Raw genomic sequence first — 18,605 nt, 5'->3', positions numbered from 1 at the left:
TAAAATTTGGTTCGAATTTATTTAAAGATATTCCCCATTTTTCGCTGTGCTGTCGACCCACTTGCCCAACAGCTACTCGGAGATGCAGAAGCAGTTGTAGTCGTGCTTGTGGTTTTAGTTGTAGTTGTAGTTTCAGAACGCCTACCTGGCGAACCTCCACACACACATGCAGTGAGTGTGTCCAGTTAGGCAAAGCCACAGCTCACGCCTGGAGCCTGGGACCTGAAACGGGGAGCCGGGAACCGGGATCGGAAACATAGAGAGCAGAGAGTTTAGAGCTGCAGCAGCATTTGCATTTATTTACATTTCGAATAGTGAGGCTTAAAAGGCGCATGATTAAGCAATAAATTCACACGATCTTGGGCCAGCCTAGCCTGTGGGTGTTTGTTAACGGTGCCTCCTGCCTGACTACGTCTACTATTACTATTATTATTATTATATATTATTATTTAGTATATACTATCCACTCTTTCTCATTATGTTTGCTTTGCTTGTGTATTTGTATTTGCAATTGATTTCGCATACCAGCAAAAGCGGAAGCACTTCAAAAGCAGCGCGACAAACGTGGCTCAAAGGAAAGTCCATATGGCAAATATGTTGGCTCACTGCACGCCTAGATTGCTGGCGACAACAGGTGTGTTCAGCGAGAAGTGCCTAGTCATGGCTGCTTAGAGCTGTCAACCACTTGGACTAAGCTGTAATCAGAAAGCCTGCAGAGGGAAAGAGGCCGCCCGTTTCCCTCTCTGTTGAGCGTAGAGTTAAATAATTTATAATCAATGAAGGTCCGGAAACCTAATCTGATGTCGATTTGTCCCCGAATGATTGCAACAACGGATATACCCATTAAACGGCAATCAGAAATTGGTTTCCAGGATTTTGGAATGCAAGTGATGATTTTATGGCTCGCATTTTTTAATCGGTTTGTAAACTCTATATACTATAATTCGTCATTAAACTATGCTATAATTTGTATATATTAATATATAATGTTTTATATACTTTATTTAAGATATATGTATATTTCATATTCCATTTGAAAACTCTATAGATCCTCTGTTTCGTCATTTATCATACATACATTTATCCTTTAATATTATATTTTTCATACTTCTGGGACCGTGGGGTATATGAAATATACGAAGCCTAATTTTTTACAATATCATATATATATACAGTAGAATCCGGTTATAACGAAACTCAAGGGACCATGAAGGCGCTATAACCATATGCTGATAAAATTTTTTCTGGGGACCATAATTTTCGTCGCTATAACCGTACAGATCCTATAAGCGGAGTCGTTATACCCAGATTCTACTGTATATACGTACATATGCATTTTAGAAACTCACCCTTAATTTTGCCATAATACTCTACATATTATATATATCCTCTGTAGACCCTATGTACTTTATATTGTCATTCTGCATACTCTACATATTTCAATCTAAATAAATCTAGACACCTTCCTACAGCCGTTATCACACATTACACCTATCTCCACTAATTGTTAAACATTTCCTTCTGCCTTTGGAAGTAGAAGTATCGATTCTCGGGACCCGGCAAATACAGATGCTCGCGGATCTGCTGCAGATTGAACGCATTCGAGTTGTAGACGAATGTGCGATCGCTGCGATTCGAGAGAGTCTCGGATCGGGTCTCGAGGTTCTCGTGGAAACTAGTTTTCTGGACCCCGAACATGGTCCAAATATCGAAATCCTCCTGCACTTGCTCCTCACCCTGCTCCTCAGTGGCCACATTCTCACTGGACGTTTCGCAGCGTCGATTCATGATGCACTCGTCACGCCTCGCCATCTCGTAGTCGATCTTCGTTAAGATGGGATGCCGCAGCCCGGCCAAAAACTTCAGCAGGCTCTCCTCCGTTTGCGTCTCATCCCCTAGGTACGTATGCTGCAGCTCGAAGTTGTTGCGCCGCACTATGATGTCCGCCTCGTACTCCTGCTCCTCGTCCATGCAGCAGGCGCGACAGTCGAAGTGCGTGACCTTGTGATTCGTCTGCAAGCCGCAGATCACGATGTGTCCCGCGTCCGAGTTGAGCTTAATGGCCGCCATGTCCAGGCTGCGCAGCGGACTGTGCTTGCGCAGCAGCGTGCTGATGATCGGGGCCAGCCGGACGGCCACGGTATCGATGCCATTTATGTTCAGCTCCTGCACGTGCCTGGTGCCGATGATGTCGTTGACGAGCGAGGAGAAGCCCATTTCATTGAGCGGATTGTGGGCCAGGCCCAGATACTCCAAGGGAGCGCCATCGGGATTCTGAATAGCATGGTACTTGAGCGCCTGGCCGATAGAGACTATGACAGTGCGCTCCAGCCTGTTGTACTCCAGCTCAAGCGCCTTGAGCATGTGCGTCCGTTCCAGCAGCATTTCGATGGCCACTTTACTCTGATCGGTGAGCTGATCGTAGCCAAAGTCCACCACCTCCAGCGTGTCCAACTGTTTGAGGACTCGTGCCAGTATCAACAGCTTAATGTGATCCATGCGACTGTTCCTCAGCCGAAACACTTTCAGCTGGGTCAACTGCTGCAGCCCCTTGCCCAGGTGGACCATGTCGTCGTAGGAGAAGTTCATGTGCCGCTTGTGGTAGTTGCGCCCCATCTCGGGGCCGAGGAACTCGATGGTCAGGGAGACGAGGTGATCGAAGTAGCGCACGAAGCTGAGGTCAATGTGATGGCAATGCTTGGCTGGATAGTCGTAGCGCTTGTAGCGTCGCAGCAGCTTCTCAATGTTGCGTCCGTCTGGCTTTTTGTCCTCGCCGTCGGGCGGCTCTGGCGGCACATCCATGTTGAAGACATCATCGACGGGCCCTGCCTTGGCCTTCTTTTTTTTCTTCTTCGGCTTCGGCTCCGGCTCGGGCTTTTTGCGCAAGAACGAACGCTGCCGCTTGCGCCGCTCGTGCTCGGCTCGCTTCTCTGCCCGCAGCTCGCGCAGCTGCTGGCGCGCTGCATTGCGCGCCGCGCGCGCTTGCCTGCGCTTCAGATCCAACTCGATGGTCGAGGGCGATTTCTGGTAGAGTCCAATCTGAGTCGACGAGTCATTCGCCTCAAACATATCCACCTTGAAGTTCTCAGCAATGCGCACTGAGGAGCCAGTTATCTTTGGGGCTTTGCTTGGAGGCGGAGCCGGCATCACCTGCTCTTCCTCCTCACCCTCCTCCTCGCCTTCCTCCGGCGTGTCTCTAGAGCGAATGCTTAGCACATAACCCAACTTGGCCCAGGCATCGACTTACCTCTCATCGCTGGATATCTCGGACATGCCGGACTCCTCGGACGTCACATCCAGCTCCGACTCGCTCTCCACGAAGTGCTGGAAGGCGTCGTCCGTAAGCGATTGCAGATGCTTGATGTGCAGCGTTCGCACATAGGGGCGCACCAACTGGCCCAGGCTCGCCATCTTCAGCTCCGGCCAATAGGCGGCCGGGCAGGCCTCGACCAGCTCCACGTACTTGAGGCTCACGCCGTTGCCCTTCCAGTCGTATTCGTCGATCTTCTTCAGCGACAGCGACTTGTTCGAGCTCTTGGCGAGCACGACGCGACGCCAGAAGCGTAAGTCCTCTACGAAGTAACAGTCCTGAAGCGGCATATTAACATCCAATGCATCGTAGAAAATGCGCATCTTCAACGGATCCTGGCGCACTTCCGGCGGAATAAATCGACAGCCCAGTTTGGCCAGCGCTCGCACACACAGATCGGACAGCGTGCCCAGGCGCTCGTTCTCGATGAAGGCCTCGGTGTAGATCAGCCGATTACGCTCGCTGTGGAGCCGCCGGGTGGCCATAGAGGGATTGTACAGCTCATATTCCACCAGCAGGTCCGGCTCCCTGGGTATGGCAAAAGTATTGGTGTTTGCCGGTGGCAAGAAGTCCCCCTCGTCCTCATCATCCATTTTCGTGTCGATTTGTGCTCGGCGTTAATTTGTTTTTTCAGGGGAATGACGAATTCTGTTTGAGTGAACTGAAATTAATTTTTGAGGCTCATTTCGAAGACTAATCGATGTTTGACTCAAAGCAGAACCTGTTCGAAATGTATTGAGTCTCATACTTTATGCGGATGCCTCTTCTGCTTAACATCATCAGCAAGCTCATTAAAAAAATGCAATTTACTGAATGGAGAACCGCAGGAAGGTACTTTCTTCCCAAGAATAAGGGAACCTCAATGTGGAACACGTCAAAAACATCATTTAAGGCACTTCCATTAAACAAAATATTAAACACGACTCTCACTCCAATCCAACCCCTTTATCTTGACACTAACCACTCATCCATAGGACCGAAAAGACAATATCTAAATGAATTACACAACCGCAATTTACTCATTAGATGACCACGTCTGCTACATAAATATCATAATAATAATAATAATAATAATATAGTACATTTACGTCATTTAGCTTTTTTATCTTCCACACTAGTCCCAATACTAATTTCATATTCTACTCACATATAGATAAGCTATGTCATCTTACCTTACTCACCACTCCACACAAATATCATGCTTCAACCACCAACACACTAATTGCACTAGTGTTGTAAGTGGAATAAATCTACTATATTAAAAAAATTTATATTACTAAGTCTCCTTTAAATGAATAAAAAAAAGCTATTACTTAGCATAAATATATTATGGATCACAACAATGAAGATTCGAAACACAAACACTCTTCCTATCCTATCTATCCGACTCCATGTACGCGTCGATCTCATCATCTATAATAGTTTTAGGCTTTAAATTTCAATAAAATCGTCGTGCATCTCGGCTGCACTAACTGTTTTTAAATTAATTCAATATTCTAAGAAAATTCTAAGTTTGTTTGTAGGTAAGCTCTTGCACATTTTCCATATCGACTCCATTGTGTGCAGTTTTGCTGCTCCCTCCTTTAAGCTTAGAGCTGCGTGAAGTGGGGTTCCTGTTCTTCACATTATAAAAACTTACATTGTAAATGACTTCATTGCTTGGTCTGGCGGATAACATCTTTATTGGATTTTAAATGATTTGGCCCGATGGCGCTTGGCGCCTAAGCGCGAACCCAAACTCAAGGCTGACCTCGAGTTAGCCTTAAGCAACAACAACAACAGCAAAAACAACAAGAACAGAAACAACAATATTAACATCAGCATTAACAACAACGACAACGACGCATTGTTTCCAACACTGGCTCGTGGCCAGGTCTCATTCCTACTCTCTCTGTCGCTCTCTCTCGCGCTCGTTCTCTCTTTCTTTGTCTCGAATGCAGTTGATGATGATGACTTAATCGTTGATCTGAGTTTCGCATAGGTGGGCGTTATAGTGATTTATTATGCGGCTTGGACACGCACTATAAAAACAAACTGGTTTAACAAAATATATAAAAAAGACATCAGAGATCATAGCCGATCTGCGCTGCAACGAATCGCAAATGCTCTGAACTGACTAAGAAATTGATGACATACATAATTAATCTGAAAATAATGTTAATCAACTGTAAATATTGGAATCTTATTTGAGGCATATTTGCAATCTGGTGACGAATTTTGAAATGTACATGTAGTGTACTACGCATTATAATTCTATTCTCATGACAAATTTTACTAGCTTAAGTACACAGTAGATGGTCTTGTTAACAGTAATATTCAAGATCTGATGACAAGATTATTTAAGAACTTTATAGCCGAATTGAGTGTTAAAAAATTTATAATTCATTTAAAAGTTGGCTGCAAATTTAGCAAGGGAGTTATTTGCACTCCACAGCGTAAACATTAGACTCCAGCTGTAGTGCCACACATAGATATATGTGAGCTATTAACTATGCTCATAAAGGCAGCTGCATAGATACTTCTAGTATTTACAACTTGGTTGCAAATGAAATATGCAATTACCCAGCTCTTGGAGCGGTGTAAGCCACTCAATTAGGATAGGCCCATTTGAGTTTTATGTAGACCTGAAGTGCACTTAAAGCCAACCAATAGAGCTGAATAGCAAGTTTAATAAGGCACTTCTTACATTTACAGCCTGGCTGCAGATTTTAGCATGCAAGTGAGTCGCTCATGGCAGTGTATAAACAAAATATTGCAGCATAAAAAGATACGAGCGAGGCCTGCATGAAACAAAAACGAAACTAGTTAAATGTGCGACGTTTTAACTTGCTTCGCTTCGAGCTGCTTCACGTTGCCCATTTGCCCTACTGCTTTAATTTCTTGCTCGGTTTGTGGCCTCTTGATTGCCACTGGGTGGGCGGCAGGGCGACACTTTCTCACTCCCCACTCTCCTGCACTCGTTCGCCAGCTGCCTGTGTCCTCGCCTGGGCGCAGGTATAAGAGACGCCGAGCCTTAAAATGATATATCACAGATGGCGGGGACGCAGCTGTGCGCCAGTTTTCGAGCCGCTTAACGCTGCAATGCCATAATCATCATCATCATCTCTCTCTCTCTCTGTCACTCTTATAAGAGAAAGAGAGCGAGCAGAAGCGCCAACCATTTATTTATGCACTTGACTTGCCAGCCGCGCCCCCACGCTGCCCCCCAGGGCAATTGCAAAGAGGGCCCTGGGCTTGGGCCTGGCAGCGGGGCTGGATCACTTGCAGAGGGCAGCCCTTAATGAGCATATCATATTTCACACATGCCTCTTCCGCTCGCTCCTCGCTGCTCGCTGCTCGCTTCTTAAGCTGTCAACACCTCAGCTGTTGCAATTGTCGCCTTCGAGCATTCAAGTGTAGCCTCTAGACTCTAGTGGCTGCTGCACTTGTGCACCTCGCTCCAAAACTTACTCAGTTGCATGCAGCTCAGTCATCAAATGGTAAATAAATAAGTGCTAAACTGTCTCAATCAAAACTTTCAAGCTCTCGGCGGAAAAAGTTTTCCATGTGCCACAATAACTTCCCTAAGTAGGTGGCCGCAAATTCTACGCCTTACCAGCTATACGTAAAGCGTCTTGGAAAACACATTAAACTGTATAAGTACTTCAATGCAGATGCGCACAGCAGCAAGCGAGTAAGTTGAACGAATGGTATAAGTTACTTTCAGCTGCTTACAAGACAGTTGCATATTTATCAACTGAATTGACATGCAGTTGAGAGTAGCAAATGGAAATTTTTATGAAACGAGCATCTACAAATCTAAGGCAGATTATGATCTATAGCTTGCAATGAAGATAAATAAAATGTCGCGAGTACCAAAAGAGTATTCCAAATAATCACATAAATGCTTAACTCGTGCATTAGTACTTTAAGGAAGATAATTAATTATGAGCTGATTTCAGATAAACAGTGTCAATAAAATTAAATAATGTAATAAATACAATATATATGTATATAAGTGTAGTATTTTAGGGCAGATTATAAAATATAGCTTAAACTTAATTCTGTAATATTAATAAGCCGATTTAACTTGAATGAAGAAAGTACTTAAATAATATTGTTAAGTATTTTAACATTATAATCTGCATTAACATTTATTTTTTAACTATGTGTTAGAATGATAAATGAAAAGCAACAGATTCCTGTAATCAGTATTATTTTAAACAGTTTTCCTATATAATTCTACAGATATTATTCCATCCCTATATATTATTTTTAAATTGAAGCTTCTAGTCTGTACTTAAAATAAAAAAGTAACAACTAGCATTTTATAATTTCCAAAAATGATCACATCTTGAGTTTACAGCATGTCAATTAAATATAGCCTCGAAAAGCAGCTCAAGAGTTACGCAACAGTTGTGCCATGTGCGATTAGGCCGACTTGAAGCCAAGTTGACCTTGAAACGAAGTCATAACCAACATAATTGGCGCAAATGAAGCTTTCCCAAGAACACAGAAATGCTCCAGCCAGCGAGTTGGCCAGACAATTGGTCTGTAATTGGGGCCAAATCATTAGGCAGTCAAGCAATTAGACTGGTTGTTAAATGAGCGAAAGAGTTATACACTCTCAAATGAAGCTGAAGATGCTATACATATACAGACATTGTATATACCGTCTAGTGTTGGCTAATTGTCCATAGAGTGAGTAGTGCTAAGGTGCAAAACTGCGGCACTGAAACTGAGGCCTCAACTACAGACCTCAGCGAACCAGCGCAAATTGTCGCAGTGAAAAGCGAAATTTGCACTGCGAGAAATATTTAATATATAAATCGAAATTCCCTTTACATTTCGATTTATATATGTATATTTAAAAAAAAAATTAACTGCTTGATAATAAATTTAAAAATTCGATATGCTGCTGAACACAATTTTTTAATAAATATAATCAAAGAATACATTTATTGATAAAAATTTTGTTGAAGTTTCACAAAATCTGAAAATGTAAGATATGATGTCTTAAAGTTCAATTTATAAATATAAACATATATTTATTTGCATATATGTATATATATAAAAACAAAAAAAAAACAAAACAAAACAAAGAGATTTTTCAATTTTAACAGTATATTAAAAATTAAATGTATCATAGATTAAAATATATCCTAATAAAAAAAAAATAATTAATTAAAATTCAAGAAAATTTAAGTTAATTATTAAAAAAAAAAAGATAAATAATTTGCAAAAAAATAAATTGATATACATATATATAAATTTGTTGAAGGATTAATAAAACGGAAAATGCATACTACGCAATGAAGGCTTAATAAAAACAATAATATTCGATATAAATTTGTAAATAAACATTCAAACAAAAATAAAAGGCGATGAAAATTATGGCTAACCAAATACAAAATTGAAAAATTTTTGCTAATTTTCATTTAGTTTTAGCATTATTACATTATTATTATTATTATATGTTTCATAGTAAGTAAACAAATAAAACATTATTAGAGATATGACAGTACGAAATTCAAGAAAATCCAAATTATAATTGAAAATGATAATCACGGTCATGTAAAGCAATAATGCTATACACTGTAAGAAATTGCTTGGCAATTACAATTTTTGTACAGTGTACTTTGTAATACCATGCGCAACATGTTGACAGCAGGCCCTAAATGCAAGAATAACTTGCCCACAACAACAACAACGACAACAATAACAGCAACAACAATAGTAACAACAGTAAGAGCAGAAACAGCGGCATCAAAGCGCTCTTAGCCTGAAAGACACGCACATTAATTATGTTAATTGAACTGTAGCACACGCTCAGAGCGAGACAGACCAAGACAAGCAGTGGGAGAGAGAGAGAGAGAGAGAGGGGAGAGTGAAAGAGAGAGTGATAGTGGGCGCACATCCTATGGCAAAGCAACAGGCAATAGGCAACAGGCATAACTCATAATGCCATTTCCGTTTGAACTCTCAAGTCAGCCCGGACATAACTCAGCTAGAACTTAAAGCTGGACTTCATTAAAACTTGTGGTGCATTTTGTCTTAGTAGCTGTTGCTGTTGTTGTTGTCGGTGTTGCTGAAGCCCAAAAGGAAACAGGACCAACTGACAGGCTGGCTGCAGAGAACACAGCAAGCAGACAAACTGCAGCCGCGCCTAATGACCACAAAAATAGCCAAATGCAGTTTAATTTATGACCCAACGCCAGCAACTTGGGCTGCGCTGAGCATTGCAATGCCCTCTCAGCGAGGGCAGCTCTGCAAGTTGTGATCACTTCCCATTGATTATGGGTCTCTTAAATGAAATCTAAGAAGTTGAAGAACTCTTTTATTTTAATATTTCAGAAAGTTAACGTAACTTTCGAATCGATTCTGAATTGAATTTTGCCAAATCGCAATAAGCTAATATAATGCTGTAAAAAATATGAAAAAAAAAACTAAAATAATATACTATACTATATCCTTTATCAACGTATAACATTTATTATTTAAATTTGCTTACAAATTTAAGTTAAAATGATACAAATTATTTCAGATAAATAAGTTTGAAGTTATTACTATCATGTGGTCTAATTTGCCTATTTTTGTTTATATTTGATTAAATTTAAATAATTGGGTAAATTTCATTAATTTAATTTACGTATTTTGAAGTTTTTCGTTTTAATTTGTACACTTACTATATCAGCCACCTATTATACATTTCTAACATTATAGTTGACCTAAAAGGAAAAACTATAGCTTCAGTTTTTAAACGCTCTTTATTTGCAAATATTGTATATCCTGATACTATGAAAATGGAAAATCAGGGTAAGAATCCACTAAATACATTAATAATCAGAGCGAATAGATGAGTCGATCGTTCTATAGATCTATCCATTCCTAAGCAAAACTTAAGAGATCAATTTTAAATGCGCATTCCCGTACACCATATGCTAGATTTGTAATAAATTTTCATTAAAAACTAAATTAAATTCCAAGACTTGTTCTTTAACAACTACAAACAAATGGATGTCATTTTGATGTCATTCAATATTAACCATGAGCAAAGGTGATTCAACAGCCGATTTGCCATAGTATGGGTGTGTTTGTGTGAGTTGATATGTGTTGCTGGGTGAAATAACTCACAGTATAGCTCACAGTATTCCCTAGTCGGGAATTTCCGAGTGGAGCACTCCTTCCTGTTATATTTCTCATTATGCTAGAGTTAGTAATTTATTCACTCAATATTAATTTCACATTTATTTTAATATGCAGTTTTCAATGGAAACTCCTTGCAAAAACTATTGCATTAAAAGGAAAATCTCTTTGCATGCGCCCCTCACTCCGCCCCCACTCTTCCCAGCGATTGCAGATTATTTTGCCGTGTCGAGTCTTCCGAGTGATTTATGCACGTTTCTGGCTGGTTTTCTTTGACTTTGTTGTCTTAACAGTTAATTTGTAAATTTCCTCGTAAATAGTGCAGCTCACTTTCCCTTAGACTCCTTTAGATATTCAGCTAAATGATATATATCTACAAATTGCATTAGCAACAATTTAATTGCGCAAACTGTTTGCGCAATAAATAAGAGCTGATTGCATACACCAAGAAAATTCAGGGAGCTCAAGGGCTTGAGTGTTGGGGATTAAATGAAATGAATGCAAAATCAATGTAAGTAAGTGAAGAACAAATTTAAGAGTCAAAGAATACAAATATTGTTTAACTGAGAGCAGCCTAAATATCATATATGTATTTACAGATATGTGCATGTAGATTGGCGCAGTTCAAGGCCAACTGTAATCAAGCAATCAATCAAAATGCAGTCCAGCCAAGGTTTGCCTTTAACCCTTTAAGCAATAGCCACCGACTCGCCACAATCCTGCCTCCTGCGCCGCGAACAATGCATAATTACTGATAATGATTTGTGCATTGTTAACGTTGCGGTCTATTGTTCTGGTCTGGGGAGTCTTGGGAGGGCAGAGCTATGAAGGGCCCCGGCACGGAATGCGAATGAGCATGAGAATTGGGCCTGCTTGGCCAAGTCCAAGTCCTGGCCAATGGATTGCCTCGTCAGCGGAGCTTAGTTATGAGATGCGACTCAATGGGTTCTCCATGCAGGCCATACAAGATGTTGTCTTCTTTTTGTTGATTTCTTTTTCTTAGCTGCTTTCAGCAGGCGTCGACGATAAAATAATAAAAATTGATTTGAGCGATGGCGATAAAATTTTACAACAGAACGCGTCATGCGAAATTTATCATTATCCAACACGAGCGCATCCTCATTTATAGCTGCGAGCCCCCACACCAGCGGCTGTGCCTTTTGCACAGATTACAAATCATAGTTAACGACTTCTCCGGCTGGACGCACGACTCGGCCAGAGATTTCGTCAGGCTGAGGCCTAGAGATTAAAGTCACGGGCTGGGACGGCGGGCTGCAACGATTTTCAATTAAACTCTTTCGAGTTCTTGTTTTTCACACCTTGCATCAAGCTCCTCGGCCCCATGCGAGGCTAGCTAATTGAGCTGTGAGGTTCCAATTAGTAATTGGGCGGGGCTGAGCCTAGGAAAATTGTCTTTTCAGTTTGTAGTGCATTAAAGGTCGTTTCTGTCCTTTTATATCTGAAAAGCGTTGGCAAGTAACGCAAAGAGAATGCTAGGTAGCACTCTTCATGGTATTTAAAATCAAAAACATACCACACTCCACAATTTTCAACTCATTCATATTCAGCTATTCAATATACATATATATTATGTATACTTTATAAAACCGTGCAACAAACTAAATAGATTAATATTTCCATACTTCAGATATTTAATTATATTTTATTAAATCTATTTTAAATCTTATTTATTAATTAATTATTAACTCCAAACATATTTAAATCCAAATATATTTATTGATTTATTTCCAATTCATTTGCCTTTTTGTTCACGTCAATTACACACAAAATGGCGTCAAATTTTGAGCGGAATTTATGTTGTTAATTTTTAAACCATTTATTAAACTACTACAAACGCATTTGCTTACCTTTTCCCACACGAAAACTCAGCCTTAGCAGTTAACTGTTATTCTTGCGCACTATTTGTGCAATTCGTTTCTCTCTTGGCGATTGCATTGTAGATGTGTGTATGAATGTGCGTATTTCCAGGAACAAAGAACAAATTGAAAAGAACACATTATATCTCTATAAACACATTCGTAAATATGTAAGTATGAGTGCAGCCAACGGTTAGGGGACATTTGCGTAGATTAAGCATTATAATAATTGTAGCTGCTATTACAGTAGACGTGCAAATTTTAAATATTTATATCTACATATTCTACATTTATAACTTAATTTATTTCAACAACAATTGTATGTAAATTCAAAGGAATTTGAACTGAATTGAAGTTGCTGCGCCTGCATGTTGATGCCAGTTGGGCTTCGAACCAACAAAGCAGTCCAAGCAGTGCACACTGCTACTGAACGAAAGCTGACTGCTACGAAAGTTACTCTGCTGCGCGCAAAATTTGAAATAACACAAATTTGAATTGTATTACATTTAAGTTAAACAAAGACATACCATTTGTTGTTTTTAATACAGTGCGTTGTTGCTTTTATTTGTTTTTATATTTTAAATATAGTTTTAATATATGCAGCTATAATAGTTATTTAAAATTTGAATACTACGTTGTTTAATTTTAAGTTGTTTTCTTTGATTTTAAACTAAAAAACCGTTAGACTACGCTTTTGCTTTTGCTGTGCTTGCTCCGGTTTTTGATCTCCTCCCGTTTACTTTCCGTCTACTGCCCCTCCACACTCCTTCATCACACCCTTTCTCCTCTGCCATTCCATTGTTTGTCTACGCTAATGTGCTAGATACGTATATATTTATATATATATTTATAGTTATTTATAGGGTATTTTGTCGTCTGGACAAGCTAGTCATTAATTTACAATACAATCAATTATTAAATTAAACAATTTCCCGCTTTGCTGCTGCTTGAAAAATTGTTGCGTTGGTTAAATTTAAAGAAATCTATATAATACAATAAAAAGTCTTGGCATTAATGAATAATTGGTTTGTTAACAAAATAATTAAATTATTTTGCGCTGGTTTACAGTTTTGTCTCACACATATACATAAATAAATTAAAGTACTTTTCATTTCCTTTTCGACTTCTTATTATTGTTTTGTTTTTGTTGTTGTTTTTTTTTTTTTTTTTTTTTTTTTTTTGTACTCCAAACTGCACGAGAAACGCGAGCAAAACGCTAGCGACTTGGCCGCGTTTCTGAACGCAACAAATAAAAGTACTTTTCCTTTGTACTCTAAACGGCACGAGAAACGCACGCGAAACGCTAGCGATTTGTGCGCGTTTGCAAACGCCATAAGCCTTTCATAAGAAGCCCATGTCGAGGGCCGTGTAGAGAGCACGAATATCGCTGTGGGCGGAGATGCGCCAGAAGGGGAAGTTCATGGCCTTGGCAGCGGACTCCTCCTCGGCGCCGTCCCCGATGACCACGTAGGTGCTCTTCCTGCCGAAGCGCGTCACGATGCGCTCGTAGCAGGTTTCCTGGCCTAGAAAAGTGAGTTGGCGCGTGAGTCAAGGAGCTCTCTGGGATTACTGGGCGGACTTACCGATCTTGTGTGCGCTGTAGATGTTCTCGATGTTGAATATGCTGCCCAGGTTGAAGAGCAGCACCTTGGCCAGCGCCGGCGCCAGCTGCGTGGAGGTGACGAGGACATTGATGCAGTTCTCCCGCTGGGCGATCATGCTGAGACACTTCAGGGCGAGCGTGGCCCAGTTATCGGTGGCCACCTCGATCTCCGAGCGGATCTGCAGCCAGGCCTCCCGCTTGCCCGGGCCCAGAAGAGTGCCCACACTGAAAGAGGAAGAGGAGAATGGAATCAGTAAGACTCTCTCGGAGGAGTTCCCCGTCCGCTGTTACTCACTTGCCCCTGTAGGTGTTGTAGATGTCCTTGATCTTGCGGTAGCGGAAGGCCAGCTTGCGCATCCAGTCGACGCCGCCGCGCACGCCCGTGGGCAGGCAGAGATTGGGCGGGGCGCCGGGCGGGGTGCCGGTGTGGAAGCCATCGGTGGCAAAGTTGTAGCTGCTCAAGTCCTGCCCGTTGTCGTCGGAGCTGACGTCGTCGATGTGCACCTGGTCGCACTCCTCGATCTCGTTGAAGAAGAAGTGCGTGTCCGCCATGTTGAACACCATCTCCTCCATGCGGAACGCAATGGTCATCAGCGTGCTGTGGTCTTTGGTGTAGCGGTTCGCGTAGCTGCCCGAGAGCAGCGTGTGAAAGATGATCAGCGTCTCGTCCAGATCCCAGATGAAGACGCGCTCCGGCGGCTTCGCTGCCTCGCTGTTGCCCGTGTCCGAGGCGGTGCTCCGCGTCGGGCTCGGCTGCTGGTGGCGCCGCCCGCGCGCTCTACCCGTCTTGCCCGTGGGCGTGGACTTGGGCGCGGATGCGGAGCCGACGCTGCTGCCGCCGCTGGAGTTGAGCGTGGCGGCCACAGCAGCGGACGGTCCTCCAGCCACGCCCACGCCCACACCGACGCCCACGCCCGCACTGGGCGACATTGAGATGGGCAGCGGGGAGTGCGGCGACTGGTTGGCCACGTGCACGGGCGTCGTCGAGTGCGTGTCGGTGGGACTCTCCGACAGATTGGACGAGGCGGTGGCCACGTGGAAGCCGTGGCTGGCGCTCGAGCTGGGCGAGCTGACCGCATACGGCGAGTAGTTGGCCGGATTGTAGTAGTTGCCGTACTGCTCGTTGTAGTATCCGCCGTAGTCCTGCTGCCCGAAGTTGTTGTAGCCCGCGTACGGATTGCTGTAGAGCTGCGCATTGTTGTTGGCCTGCCCTCCGTTGCCGGCGCTCGCATAGCTGGGCGTCAGGTAGGCCGCCGCGGCCGCCGCAGCCGCCGCGCTCGGCTCCATCTTGGCGCTGCGCGCAGCCGCCGCCGCCGTGCTGGCCGCCGCATACGGCGTGCCGTAGCCGGAGTAGAACGGCGGCGGCGTGTACTGCTGCATGCTGTTGTAGTAGTAGTAGTCGTGCTTGCTGTCGTAGACGGCGGCCGCGGCCGCTGCTGCCGCCGAGCTGTTCACGGCGGCCGCCGCTGCTGCGGCGCTGCTCTCGGCGCAGCCGTACAGATTGGCAGCGGCAGCGGCGGCGGCGGCGGCAGCAGCAGCCGCCGACTGGCCGTTGTCCAGCGAGTGGAGCTGATTGGGGCTGCGCGACTCGGACTTGACGGGCGCCGACTCGTGCGTCCAGTGGGACATGCCCACCACGCCCACCTCCTCGCCCGTGGGCTGCTGATATGTGGAGAAGCTGCTGCTGGCCGACTGGGCGAAGCTGGAGGCGAGGCTGCAGCTGCTCGGATTTGGATTTGAATTCGGATTCGAATTCGAGTTTGAAGTTGAATTTGGATTATTGTTGCTGTTGCTATTGTTGTTGTTGTTGTTGTTGCTGTTGTTGTTGTTGTTGTTGCCGCTGCTGCTGGCGTAGTGACCGATTGTCGGCTGCAGCGGCTGGATTTGAGGCGGCAGAATGCCTAGGGGACTGCACTGACCCGCCACGCCCACGCCCACGCTAATGCCAACGCCCACGCTGGCGCCGGCACTGCTGGGCCCATTGCTGGTGGCCAACACGGCGTTTGAGTGGGCTTGTTGTTGTTGCTGTTGCTGCTGCTGTTGTTGTTGCTGCTGATGTTGTTGTTGATGCTGATGTTGCTGCTGCTGTTGCTGTTGTTGTTGGCTTTGGCAGAGACTGAAAGTAATAACAATAATACGAGAGTTAGTTAAAGTTCTCGAGGCAAACCATAAAGGATTGATGACAATGATTGATGTATTGATTGAAGATTGTTACTAGCTGCTCGATTTCTTGTCGAAATTACAGTTTATTGACATTCAATTTTTTGTAGTTTAAATACACCAAGATTGATTGACTGATTGACTGACCGACATAGGTCAAACGGTAATTGGTTTATATATTTATTACTCTAGATAAGTTTTGCTAGATATTTTATATCTTAGACATAACAATTTATATTATTCGAGAAAAACTAGTTTGATATTTGGTTGATTGACTGACTGAAGACTGATGCAAAACTCTAACTGTAAGAACTGGAGAGGCTGTTTTTCCGTATGCCTTGTAAAGCTATAAAACTCGTCTAATTCAAGGGAACTCAATGATTGACTGATGCATATCATTTATTGCTAGAAAGTTTTTTCTGAAAACAAGCAAACAACTAATTGAGGGACTGAAGACTAATGTATATGAAATGTATATAAAATTAGTATTCATGTGGCATGATTCATAGATTTAATGATTGATGAAGGAATACACAAAAAGCTGAGCTTTACATATCTGCTAGCATTTTTACGGAAAACCTATGGAAAAGCTAAAGCGGCACATATGCACATTTTTAAATATCAAAACAGAATACATTAAAATTAAATAATAGTAGTAATAATAAAATAATAAAAATAATATACACTTTTTTATATTAATCGAACTTTATTTTTCTTTATATAATAATTTATATCTTTAAAATTCATAGGAGACAGCAGAATTTTTTAGAGAAGTCTTAAGACTTCTCTTACATAAACAAAAACAGTTACGCTACCCTTTAGGCTTGACTTCAATGTTCACCTTAAGCCTTTACTCTTGCTTTCTATTCGGTTGTCAAGAGAAGAAGAAGAAGCAGAAACAAAAGGTTAGCATGTTTCATTAATGCATGGCTCTGCCTAATCCTTGAGTCAACCACCGACTGGAGCTCAGGCGAGAACAAAACAGAGAGCCCGAAAGAGAGAAGGCGAAACATAAACGTTTTGCTCGTTAAGTAAACTCATAAAATAATTTCCAATAATCTTTAAACAGCCATAAAATTAACGGCACGTTGTCGTTGTTATTGTCGTCGTCTGCTTGGAAGCCCCCGACACGAAAAACCAAAACCAAAAAAAAAAGTCAAGTGTGTCGCCTGCGCGCTCTTCAAAAAAATCTTGTCAAGTGTTATAAATATTTTTCTACGCTAAACAGAAATCCAAAAAAAAAAAAAAAGGAAATCATTTGAAAGGCCTTCGCGTAGCCACTTGAGTGGCCCGTCATACAAATAATGCCCAGTTCCAAATCCGATTCCCATTCCCATTCCCATTCCCATTCCAGTTCCCCTTCCCAAACCAATTCCAATGGCAGCATGTGCGTGCAACAAAAGTCCCGTTTAGGCGTTAGCATGTGTGCCACAAATGTTGCCTCTGCCTTTGCTTCCACTTTGACTTTGAGTACGACTTTAACTTCTTCTTCTTCTTCAACTGCAGCTCAACAATTGCCAAACAAATTAAGTAGACTAATTCCGAGAGAGAGAGAGAGAGAGAGAGAGAGAGAGAGAGAGAGAGAGGGATGGTACGAGACGAGCTCAATAAAAACAAAACTCCAATTGAGATTCAAATCAAATAAATCAAACTGAAAGCAATGAAAAATCTAAAATCATTTAAATAATCTCACAATTTCTGTTTTGGTTCGGTAATTCAATCCTTCTGCCCCTTTGGCAATTAAATCAAATTGTTCGAACGCCTACGCTAAGTAACAAGACTCTCTCTGTTAATTTAACAATTCTGTGTAGTTTCTTTTGTTAGATCTCATATTGTTGAACTTATTTATTTATAAATTTATTTCTATTTTTAATTTAAACAATTAAAATCAAACTTCGATCGGCATATAATGGGAATATAATTCTACATTAAAATATTTATTCAATTTAAATTCATGAATTTTGTGCAATATATTTTTTATTTTTATTTTAAATAGTTATTTGATAATAAATTATAAGATTATTTTATTATTATTATTAAGATATTTTCTTTATTTTCGCAATTATTTTTATATATATAAATTCGAAAACTCAAATAAATCAAAATAATTATTCTATTTACTATTTTAAAATATATATAAATATGGTAGTAAATTTAACTGTAAATTTATTTGTAAATAAAACGCAACCAACTAATATCAAGTCACTATTTACTGATCCAGAAGGTCCTCTACCCTCGTCCAATATCTCACACAAATTGATATTACTTTTTCAATTAAAAAAAAGGATCGAAAAATAAATAATTAAATTTAAAATCAATGCAGACTATTTTCTGATCAAGAATACAGCTAACCCTCTTCCAATGTCTCATAAAATTTGTCTTATTTTTAAATGTATTAAATATTGATCTGCTTAAAAACCAGGCATTGGATTACATTAGACTTACTTTATCTGGAGAGCATCATACTTTTTCTAACATTCCCCTTTTAGATTTTTTCCCGTTTTTATTTGTCTCATCGTAATTTTTCATA

General features: G+C 41.6%; 2 protein-coding genes and 1 long non-coding RNA gene across 5 annotated transcripts in view; 1 reads left to right on the top strand and 2 right to left on the bottom strand.

Annotated features, from left to right (window-relative positions):
- Window positions 1-963: 963 nt before the first annotated feature.
- On the bottom strand, window positions 964-4,022 carry LOC108612097 (uncharacterized). Its single transcript, XM_018004997.2, has 2 exons — window positions 3,248-4,022; window positions 964-3,196 (listed from the first exon to the last, which is right to left on the bottom strand). Exons 1-2 carry the CDS (start codon window positions 3,901-3,903, stop codon window positions 1,501-1,503), a joined length of 2,352 nt encoding a protein of 783 aa, XP_017860486.1. The 5' UTR covers window positions 3,904-4,022; the 3' UTR covers window positions 964-1,500.
- A 6,689-nt stretch (window positions 4,023-10,711) lies between these two features.
- On the top strand, window positions 10,712-11,512 carry LOC149270001 (uncharacterized). The gene is made up of 2 exons (XR_016269219.1): window positions 10,712-10,946; window positions 11,035-11,512. It is a non-coding gene; the product is annotated as an uncharacterized LOC149270001 (long non-coding RNA).
- Window positions 11,513-13,448: 1,936 nt separating this feature from the next.
- Window positions 13,449-18,605, bottom strand: part of eya (eya transcriptional coactivator and phosphatase 2) — a 32,614-nt gene continuing 27,457 nt past the window's right edge. For all 3 annotated transcript variants that reach the window (XM_018004742.2, XM_089463694.1, XM_018004741.2), the window contains 3 exons: window positions 14,211-16,031; window positions 13,896-14,140; window positions 13,449-13,835 (listed from right to left, as the gene is read on the bottom strand). In XM_018004742.2, the coding sequence (XP_017860231.1) occupies window positions 13,654-13,835; window positions 13,896-14,140; window positions 14,211-16,031 (2,248 nt within the window). In that variant the 3' untranslated portion in view covers window positions 13,449-13,653. The remainder of the gene's footprint in view (window positions 13,836-13,895; window positions 14,141-14,210; window positions 16,032-18,605) is intronic.

This window comes from Drosophila arizonae, chromosome 3, assembly GCF_054131065.1.
Source record: "Drosophila arizonae isolate 15081-1271.41 chromosome 3, UAZ_ARI_1.0, whole genome shotgun sequence".
Taxonomy (NCBI): domain Eukaryota; kingdom Metazoa; phylum Arthropoda; class Insecta; order Diptera; family Drosophilidae; genus Drosophila; species Drosophila arizonae.
Note: the sequence above shows the minus strand (reverse complement) of the source record. Positions and strands in the feature narration are given on the sequence as shown.